General features: G+C 41.2%; 1 protein-coding gene across 2 annotated transcripts in view; it reads right to left on the reverse strand.

Annotated features, from left to right (window-relative positions):
• Positions 1-10438, reverse strand: part of LOC124144934 (collagen alpha-4(VI) chain-like) — a 31994-nt gene extending 21556 nt beyond the window's left edge. The window contains exons 1-10 of one of the 2 annotated variants that reach the window (XM_046514565.2): positions 10300-10438; positions 8120-8167; positions 7399-7431; positions 6702-6841; positions 5440-5543; positions 3800-4119; positions 1822-1833; positions 1302-1575; positions 680-969; positions 309-317 (exon numbers count right to left, since the gene is read on the reverse strand). In XM_046514565.2, the coding sequence (XP_046370521.2) occupies positions 309-317; positions 680-969; positions 1302-1575; positions 1822-1833; positions 3800-4119; positions 5440-5543; positions 6702-6841; positions 7399-7431; positions 8120-8167; positions 10300-10375 (1306 nt within the window). In that variant the 5' untranslated portion in view covers positions 10376-10438. Of the gene's footprint in view, positions 1-308; positions 318-679; positions 970-1301; positions 1576-1821; positions 1834-3799; positions 4120-5439; positions 5544-6701; positions 6845-7398; positions 7432-8119; positions 8168-10299 lie in introns of both variants that reach the window. The other variant, XM_046514562.2, reaches the window with a different exon arrangement.
• Positions 10439-11207: the final 769 nt, after the last annotated feature.

Consider the following 11207-nt stretch of genomic DNA (forward strand, 5'->3'; position numbering starts at 1 on the left):
ATATTATGGATAACAACTTTTTTAAGCATGCACAAATTTTAGGGTTACTTAATAAAAGGACAAGAGGTAGCCCTCGAACGCTTTAATACGCGATATTATCCTAAGGAAAGTGTTTTCCATCATGTTCCTTGTCATAGGTATATCAAACTTCAAAATACCGAAATTATCATCGGTGCTATTTACCCGACGCTGATACCACTTTGGATCAAAAGTGTACAAGCAACAGCGTTGTAAGAATCCATGTTTCATATTCACACTGTGGTAACATACTTACATTTATCATTTCCTTACATATGATAAACACGTACCCGTTTGTGCTGAAAATAGAACAAGACGAGAGCATTAGTAAGCGTTCGCTGTATCGGTGTTTGTCTGATTGCGTCATAAGTCATGTGACTGTGACATTGTTTGAGGTATCTAGATCGAAGAGAGATTATTGACTGAAGGTTAATCGAGGTTGACGATGTCAATGTTAAAGGTACGAGGAAGTGAGTTTGGATTTACGCCTATTATAGCAATATTGCAGCCATCACATCAAGATTGGGATTCATATATTGTACTCACGTTGGGAATCGAGCCCGGGGCTTCGGCGTGACAAATTAATCTTTGAACCCATAGGCTACCTCACGTCTCTTACTAACCGTTAAATTGTTTTCGAAAAACTTAAATTTTTTCTTACTTTTACATGTCTGACTTTGGATCTCTTTCTCGATGGTTTGCAGGGCGTCAAAGTCGGCCACGGCGAAGGCGTTCTGGTCGCCGTCCCCGGAGGCGATGTCTTTGATCTCCTGTTGGTCAATGCTGTTACCGATGCCGATGGCGATGACCTGAGTACCGGCGTTGTGGACGCTGTTGGCTGCTGCTTTGGTCTGTGTTTTATCTGACGACTGGCCGTCGGTGAGGATGATGATGAGGTGGTTGGAGTTATTCCGGGCACCGTTAGCTGCTGTGAATGCCGTCTCACCAAGTCTGAAAATTTATATTTTCAGTATTGAGTATCCCAGTATACTTGACCTTTCTTTGCAGTATTACATTCTTCAGTATCTTTGGAATATGGTACAAACTAACAAAACAGTGTCACGTAAAAACGGTATTTACAATAACTAAACAGGAGTTATCTGTAGGAATAACTGAATAACCAGACCATCTTAACACATATTTCCTAACAAAACGAGAGGAACCCCTGTAACGAGAGGACTCCGAAAGTTATTCATTTTATCAAATCCTTTGACCTTTGTAACGTAAATATGTTTAATTAATTAAACTATTATACAAAATACATTAATTTAAGACCGACCTACTTGAGAGCCGACTCTGTGTGGGTGTTGCCACCTAAATATTTGACCTTGTCTATGGCATTCATAAGATCTGTGCTAGTGTCGTAGTCGTTGAACCAGAACGCGGGCGTTGTCGTGGTGGAGAATGTCGCCAGTGCGATCTGGACGGCGTCAGGGCCGATGGTGAAGTCCTTCGTGAAATTCTTTATAAAGTTCAGCTGCTTATCAAAGTTGTTAGTCCCCTCGGAAGCGGAAGCGTCCAGCAGGAACAAGATGTCGGCGGGGGTTGATTTGCAGACTGAATTGGAATAAATGATATGGCGATATTGGGCAAGACGCGTGTTGATATATATCAATACATGTATATGGATGTATTTTTAATAACTAATAAAATGAACTATTATCATAATCTATATGTGAACTTTAAATATCTAGACACAAATGGTATACAATAAATGAAATTACTTCTGTAGTGCCATCACCACATTAGTACAATTATGCCATTTCCCGCTTCGAATATTGACTGATGTTAATTAATACTTACCTAATCCCTCGGCTGAAATACAAGACGTTTTCATTTAAGAAAGTCTTTCTTCATAAATTGCAGTGTCATTTGAAATGCAAACAAGGAACTCATGCAAGCTCGTATTGTATCAAATGGTGTCTCAGAATAACTGGTGAGCTAATATATCACGATGTCAAATAATAATTTATAAGTTGGTCATTCTTATGACATGAGACGCAGGTACATGAGACCTTGGGAAATACACGTGTTAATACAACAATGTATTCCAGAAGAAAACTACAACAATTTCCTCAAGATCTTCCCCCGATCGTTGCGGAAACTCAGTTGCAGTAATATCTGGTCCAGGATCGAGTATTTACAGGCTGGTTGCGTCGTAAAACGACATTCACTCACTTACAAATCAACCAGATCGGGGCCAATTTACCCAGACCGATATACTATCCCCCATTTAACATTAATTTACAACAGTTAAAGCGTTACAATAGTTTTGTGAAAGTTGTCCAACATTCAACTCCCACCAGGGCATTGTACCCTTGAAGATCCGGGTTAGAATAGGTCATCAGAAACCCATGATTGCGTAAAGACCCTATCTCACATTCACGAATCTGAACACGAATGATCACGATTTAACGTTTTTGCTTAAATCGTGTTAGAACGTATGAAGGTCGCGCACTCATTTGTGTTCATTCGTGTGAAGTCGTGGGCGGTCGCGCGCGGTCGTATGGACGTCGCAGCTCGGATTAAATCGTGTCATAAATTTTTGCAATGCAAAAAATTTATAACACGATTTAAACCGAGCTGAAAAGTCGTGTTCAGTCGTATGAAGGTCGTATGAAGGTCGCATGACAGTCGTGTTCAATCGTATGAAGATCGTGTTCAGTCGCATTCAGTCGTGTTGGGGAGCGAGGGAAGAAACTCATACGACCTTCATACGTTTTAACACGATTCAACACGACTTTCATACGACTTTCATACGACTCCCATACGCCTGAACACGAAATCCATACGTTTGTCATACGACCGGAAGAGCCAATCACGTGACTGAGTGAGAACGTGGGAAACCACCTGAAGTGAAACCTCATTCTATAGCCATGCCAAACCTCAGGCGGCCGAAACGGAAGCTCAACAACCATGGTCGAACCCAGAATCTCTTCCTGTTCCTCACTCTGCGACGCCTACGCTGCCTCCTACCCCTCACCATCATAGCCATAGCTACCAGAAGTACTTCCTCCTCCTCCAAAGCTGCTTCTTGCGGGTCTTGTTCGTTGTTGAACATGGTGAAGACTGACACAGAAATGCTGTTGCAATGCAGCTTATATACTACATGACCCACGTGACCAAAATAAACAAAAATATGTCGTATGAAGGTCTTGCTCAGTCGTATGGAGATCGTGTTTATTTTTGTAGTCGTATGGACATCGTAATGATTCCGGTTTAATCGTATGGCGGTCGTGTTGATTCGTGTTAAGTCGTATGGGCGTCGTATGACAGTCGTGTTTGGTCGTATGACAGTCGTATTGGGGTCGTGTTAAATTAGGTTTAATCGTGTTGTATCGTATGAATATCTTATGACGGTCGTATGAGTGTCGTGTTCAGTCGTGTAAAGGTCGTATGAGGGTCGTATGAGGGTCGTTTTTGGTCGTATGAGGGTCGTGTTTGGTTAAGAAATTTGCATAAACCACAAGGTCGAGCGCGAATCAACACGATTTTTCAACTTTTCTTAAATCGTGTTCGCAATTTCTTAAATCGCGTATGTGAGATAGGGGCTTAAGAGGCGACTAACGGGATCGGGTGGTCAGGTTCGCTGACTTGGTTGATGCATGTCATCTTATCCCAGTTGCGTGGATTGATGCTTATGAAATCCTTCACTGGATTATCTGGTCCAGATTCGTTATTTACAGACCGTCGTTATTAAGATGGAATATTGCTGATAGCGGCGTTAAACAACAAATAAACAAACACCCCGTTCCCGGTTCGTTTGTTTTTGGGGACTCACTTTTGCACGTCTGTTGTTCCACCTCTTTCTCAATGTCGGCGAGGCCGCTGAAATTGGCCACTCTGTATACATGCTGTTTGTCGGTGGCGATGGTGTCCAGTTCGGAAGAGGAGATACTGGAGCCAATGCCGATGGCGATGACGCGGATGTTGGTGTTATGGATCTTATTAGCTGCATCTGCCGTCAGTGCAGGTTTCGTGGACTGACCATCGGTCAAAACAAAAATAATTTTGTTGGAGTTGTTCCGCGCTCCATGGGCGTCCGAGAAGCTTTCCTGCAGCGCATGCGTCAGAGCTTGGTCGGTGGCTGTTGTGCCACCTCTGCGGGAATATACATAAGAGTAAGATGCTGCTATAGACAGCAACCGTCATACACATTGTTGCTGGTACGTCATGCGAAGGAAAAGTATCCTTTGGGAGGAAAAGTGCCAACTAGTATGACGATTGGTTGGGTTCAAAGTGGACAGTTCCATGCGCGTGATGACAGTCCACTAATATTGGGCTTGGGTTGGATTAAAGATTGACAGTATGATATGATGGCTAGAAGTCTACTCACATGGTGATTAGATTGGATAACAACATAAGAGACCCGTCAAGATCCGGGGAGGAATAAGTTTTCAGCAACCCTCGTAAGGGGCGATTAACGTGATCGGCTGGTCAAGTTGTCCAACATTCAAATCCTACCAGGGCATTGTACCCGGGTTAGAATAGCTTCAGCATCCCGTAACAGGATCGGGTTGTCAGGCTAACTGACTTGGTTGATGCATGTCATCGTATCCCAATCGCGTGGATCGATGATCATGATATCAATCACTGGATTGTCTGGTCCAATCTGGATTATTTACAGACCGCCGTTATATAGCTGGAATATTGCTGAGTGCGGCGTTAAACAACAAACTGAGACAAAACATAGCCCAGTCGAAATAAAATAAAATAAAAGTAGTCAAGAATATCCTCTTACGAAAGTTTATAATCAAAGTGACCAAAGCAGGTGATCAGGTGTATGTCCTGTCCTCCCGGTAGTACAGGTCAAGTGCTTCTAAAGTTATGAGGGAACACAACAACCTGGCGGTGCAGCATCATGTCCCGACGGCATGCATCATTGCTTAATTCAAACCACGATGGATTCACACAATGATGGATCAGATTCAAACCACGGACCTTTTGATCCGAAGTCGGATGCTTGTCCAAATTACCAAAGAGGTTAACCCCGTTGGCAACTGGCAAGGTATGGGAGACTGACCTGCTAAACAATCATCCGTCAACAGAAGGCACGTCATTGGTCGCTTTGTAGGGTTTTGAGGCCTATTTTGCTCAAATTGGCTATGAACATGCTCAGCCCCACGTTGGGCGCCAATGTCCACGTGACCAAAGAGGACAAGGTAAGGATGTCATCTGTAGGATGACTCCATTCCCAGTAACAAGATTCACTCACTCACTCACTACAGGCTGTCGTAGTACAGTTGCACAGCTGCTAACAATGGCACTCACTCGCTGATACATAAACTGTATCTTTATATATGAGAAACATCGCACGTCATATCGCACCAACATTTTACATTTAGAGCAAGCATGTATGAGTATGTTATTCAAACACGAAACTTTCTACTGTCGTCAATTATAACCGTGGCTACAATTTACCCGTATTGGATTTTCTTGATGGCATTGAGAACATCGGCTTTGTTGGTGTAGTCGTCAAGCCAGAAGGCGTTGTTTACAGTGGTTTCAAACGTGGCAACACTCACCTAAACCGAAAGTAGTTGTACTGGCAGGATTGCGCCGTCATATACAATACACTACTTGACAAAGACCGATAACCCTTTTCAGAGGATAGAATCTACGGGTCTCATAACATCGTTCACAAGAACCAATACTTTATTATCATATATGCAAAATATATATATGTTTCCCATAAACTCAGCTGGATTATGATTGACCTGCTGTACTTATCTTAGTTTGTACTTGTATTGTTTTTGTTGTCCAGCTGTCACTTATGATCACAATACCGATATGTGTTGTTTTTTGTTTTTTTAAATGCGACAAAAATGTTTCCATATTCATAAGAAATCTCTGCCCAAACCAGTCGATTTACGATTCCGACTATATCATGAGCATGTTTTTTATGAATCACTATCAAATAGTGATGATATCAGGTGTTCGCGAAAAGGTGAGCGTACCCTGCCCAACCGGTGGTACCCGTTACAAACACATGCAAAGGCAAGTCAATTGTTCGCCTGACAAAACATGGGAACATATTATACAAGTCAAAATAGGTAATTGCATCAGACATAATTTTTGTCACTGATGGGTCAAATGTCTAAATGTCCTCTACATGATGTCTGTCATAAAACGTTTTGAAAGCTTTACTGTGGCCGTGAGTTGTATGACGCTCTTTGAAATCTTGGTTGAAAAAGCATACTCGATTGTACCTCAAAAGTTGTGAAATGTAGACACATAGGGCTGGAGCTGCAGGAATATAGCTCGAGATAAAGGGAAAGTTGACTATTTGAAAGTTGAAGTCATCCGTCTTGTGTAGTGTGTTTTGTCACTCTGAATCTTTAAGCATAAATCTAAATATGAAACACGTGAAGCCGTCTCACTGTTATCCTTTGTTTCTAGTTCAGGTGGGTAAATCAGTGGAGGGGAAACTGACTATTTGATGGTTATAGAACGATATCAGATCATCGATATACCTGAAGCTTAAGTTAAACCTCTTGGCCAAATTACCCTGTTTTGACTGAACCAATCCCAGCAGAAACTCTGATTCATATGCACAAGGAAACCGATCAGCAAGAAGGAGATTCGTGTGTGTGACATGTAGACAGCTGTGTATTTATGAATACGCTATGGTCAGTGGTCAAATATAGTGTAGTGAATGCATAAACTGTGAGTTGATATACAACCTGCACTTTGTCAGGTCCAATGTCGAATTTGTCCACAATATTGGAGACAAAGGTCAACTGGTCCTTGAAGTTTGTGGCCCCCTCGCTGCCCGAAGAGTCCAGAAGAAACACCAGATCAGCAGGCACTGAATGGCATTCTGCTACTAGGGAAGAAGTGTAAGAAAACGGTCGTCATAATAGTACAAATAGACACAATTATTGATCTATGCACGTACAAATACAACACAAGATATTCATAACATGAAGTAAGGTTAAGCCCAATGTGGAACTGATTATTACATGCATGTGTGCGTGGCTCCTTGTACTTGTCCGGACTTTGGCTGCTTTTATAGTGCTAGCCTAATGAGAAACCACGCCGAAGTTTGACATGGATACCACACCGACCGGTCATTGTTTTATCCCCTTAATACCGATCTCCAGGCAGGGTGACAACAAGTACCATCTTCCCAAGTCCTGTAGTATGACGCGACCTTGGAATCGAACCACCGCTAGTCGAGCAGACACCAACCACTACACAAGGGTAACGGTTGAGCCATCCACCGATCGTTTAGAACCACACTTATACATAAATATAAATGCATAAAATATTTCTTGAAAGACAGAATCGATATACTAGTATGAGCTAAAATATGTCCACGTAATGGACACTGAAATTTTATTCAGTCACAATGTTTTTACATTTCTGCTCGCGACCCACCTTGAGTGGTCGTGGATGGGGTCGCTGTCACTGCTGTAATCAAAAAAAGGTTAAAGCGGTATTCATATTGATATCTCTGTCATGATAAACATTGAATGATAACAAAATCCATACAATATCACACATTGAGTCATTGAGTTATATTTAACACTGTTTAGGACGGTATTCCAGTTATACCACGACGTGGCGACTGGAAGTTGGACCAAAGCCAACGCACATTGAAGCTATAACAGTGTACATATATAATATGGTGACTGTAGTTACATTATTTTTTTACTATCTTCAACGTCACTTCACAGATGAAGTTTATATATTATACGATAAAGTTCAGTTAACCGAGATTGAATGGTAAGGTAAGTATATTTATGAATACATATTTCATCTATGTGATACATATACCTGGTGCTGAGGGTGAGGTGAAGACACTGACTGTTACACGAAAGATGCATATGTCACTATAAGTGTAAGTATGAACTTATTGTCATTGGTAACACTTCCCATTACATGTGAATGGGGATTCAGGATGTACAGTTACATGTTTTTGGTAACGACGTTGTTAATATCACGTTACGGTTACAATATGATGTTTATAAGGAGAAATCAACTCAAGGTAATATTTAAAAAACAATAATTAACAGTTATCGCCAAAAGAATATATAAGATTCATCAATGAGGTGAGCATAAATTTGATTAATATTACAAATTTGGTGGAAATATTTACCCTTGAGAACTGTTGACAAAGACGCTCCTGCGTTGAGGGTGAAGACATCTGGATTAAAGACATACTAAAGTCATTGAACATACTTTCATGCATGTATTCAGGTATAATGTGTGCGTCAGTGAGTAATTAAGTGAGTGAGTGAGGGAGTTGGGTTTAACGCCGCTTTTAACAGTATTACAGTTATAACACGGCGTGTCAGCTTAATGTGGGAGGAAAGCCCGAAGTGATGCAGGTCTCAGACGTTTACCACTTCGGTGAAACCCACGAGCACGGGTATGGTGCTGACAAACCTAGAAACATAATCGGGGCGAACCGGGATTCGAACCCACAATCATAGGTGTCTGGCGTGCCCAAGGGACGCAACTCTGGACAGCGAATCGCGGCGCCTTAGACGACTGGGCCACCCGTGCCCCCCAGTGAGTAAGTGAGTGAGTGAGTGAGTGATGATGCGGTAGGATGAAGGCCAATTTTTGGCCCACTTGCTAATAAAACTTTGAAATATTGAGTCAAAGATTTTCTCATATTCAAATATTATAATAAAAGCGACAAAACCATTTCCCTATTCATAAGAAATCTCTGCCAAAAGCAGAGTCGATAGTACGATTCCGACTATAGTATGAACACGTGTTTATGAATCACTATCAAATAGTGATGATACCAGGTGCTCGGGGAAAGGTTAGCGTATCAAGCCCTACCGGTGGCACCCGTTACAAACACATGCAAAGGCAAGTCAATTGTTTATCTGAAAAAACAGGGGAACATGTCAAAATAGGGAATTTAATCGGACATCATTCTTGTCACTGATGCGTCTGATTTCGAAAAGTCCTCCAAATGTCCATCATTAACCTTTTTGAAAGCTTCACTGAGACCTTGAATGCTGTTACCTTGAAAACTTTGAAATTAACCCTTTTTTTCACCCATTTGAACTATATACCTAAAGTATACATTTAGTGTTTGTCATAAGTCTCAAACATGCAGTTGTTAAAATGAACAAAGTTAAGTTCTCATTCCTTTGGACACCTTCTGGTAACTTTCATAATTTCTTAAAGTTTTGCACAATTTTAAAATATGGACCTTAATGTACAGATGAGCTACATACATGGACATTAATGTACAGATGAGCTACATACATGAGCTTAATGTACTGATAAGCTACATACATGAACCTTAATGTACAGATGAGCTACATACATGAACCTTAATGTACAGATGATCTACATACATGGACGTTAATGTACAGATGAGCTACATACATGGAGCCTCGTGTACAGATGAGCTACATACATGGACCTTAATGTAAGGATGAGCTACATACATGAGCTTAATGTACTGATAAGCTACATACATAGACCTTAATGTACAGATGAGCTACATACATGGAGCCTCGTGTACAGATGAGCTACATACATGGACCTTAATGTACAGATGAGCTACATACATGAGCTTAATGTACTGATAAGCTACATACATATACCTTAATGTACAGATGAGCTACATACATGGAGCCTCGTGTACAGATGAGCTACATACATGGACCTTAATGTAAGGATGAGCTACATACATGAGCTTAATGTACTGATTAGCTACATACATAGACCTTAATGTACAGATGAGCTACATACATGGAGCCTCGTGTACAGATGAGCTACATACATGGACCTTAATATACAGATGAGCTACATACATGGGCATTAATGTAAGGATGAGCTACATACATGAGCTTAATGTACTGATAAGCTACATACATGGACATTAATGTACAGATGAGCTACATACATGGACATTAATGTACAGATGAGCTACATACATTGACATTAATGTACAGATGAGCTACATACATGAGCTTAATGTACTGATAAGCTACATACATGAACCTTAATGTACAGATGAGCTACATACATGGACATTAATCTACAGATGAGCTACATACATGAGCTTAATGTACTGATAAGCTACATACATGAACATTAAAGTAGTCGTTCGAGTTTTCTCCAGTTCCCTGGCATGCCGTCTAGACGTGATACATATCTGGATTAGACGTGACGAGACGAGACGCGACGAGAACTTATCAGGTCCCGGTGACTTACCCGACATTTAAACATCACCATTCTGTTTCAAAGGTCAACGGGATATTTGTGTAACAGGGATGACCATCAACGTCAAAGATCGAAACGCTTTACCTGGTGTAACATCAGTGGTCTGAGCACTGGTTAACCCTAGCAACAAAACCATCACCATGGAAACACGGAGCTTCATCCTTGGACCCTCTTGGTTGACAGATTACCTACGTCTGAAGATTGTCTTGCATTTGGTCATTCTTATAGATATACAGTTTAATCTGTCCAAAAGCCCGCCCATCTCAGATAAGTTGTATCTTATCTCTGCACCAAAAGTTTAAAAACATTAAATGTGTTTCGAGTTTCTTTTTAACTGCTTGACATTAAGGACAACTTTTCTGGATATGAACACCAACCCCAGGAATATTCTCGATTGTCTGTTGAAACAGCAAAATAGTGGTGAAAATTATATGAATTGAACACAGAAACTCAGCGATGACACAAGATGTTCGCGAAAACGGTCCTAGCACTCACGGGCAATTTGTCAGTAGGTGACTCCCCGTGTGGATCTCTAGTTGGAACCTATATCATTTAATTGATAGAGGGGTCAGGCTCGGTGTCCTGGTTGATTGCTTGTCATCGTAACCCGAAGGAATGCATGAGCTGCACACATAAACCTTAATGTACAGATGAGCTGCACACATGAACCTTAATGTACTGATGAGCTACACACACGAACCTTAATGTACTGATGAGCTACACGCACGAACCTTAATGTACGGATGAGCTGCACACATGAACCTTAATGTACAGATGAGCTACACACACGAACCTTAATGTACTGATGAGCTGCACACACGAACCTTAATGTACTGATGAGCTGCACACATGAACCTTAATGTACAGATGAGCTGCACACATGAACCTTAATGTACTGATGAGCTACACACACGAACCTTAATGTACTGATGAGCTACACGCACGAACCTTAATGTACGGATGAGCTGCACACATGAACCTTAATGTACAGA

This window comes from Haliotis rufescens, unplaced genomic scaffold, assembly GCF_023055435.1.
Source record: "Haliotis rufescens isolate VD_foot unplaced genomic scaffold, xgHalRufe1.0.p SCAF_3, whole genome shotgun sequence".
Lineage (NCBI taxonomy): Eukaryota > Metazoa > Mollusca > Gastropoda > Lepetellida > Haliotidae > Haliotis > Haliotis rufescens.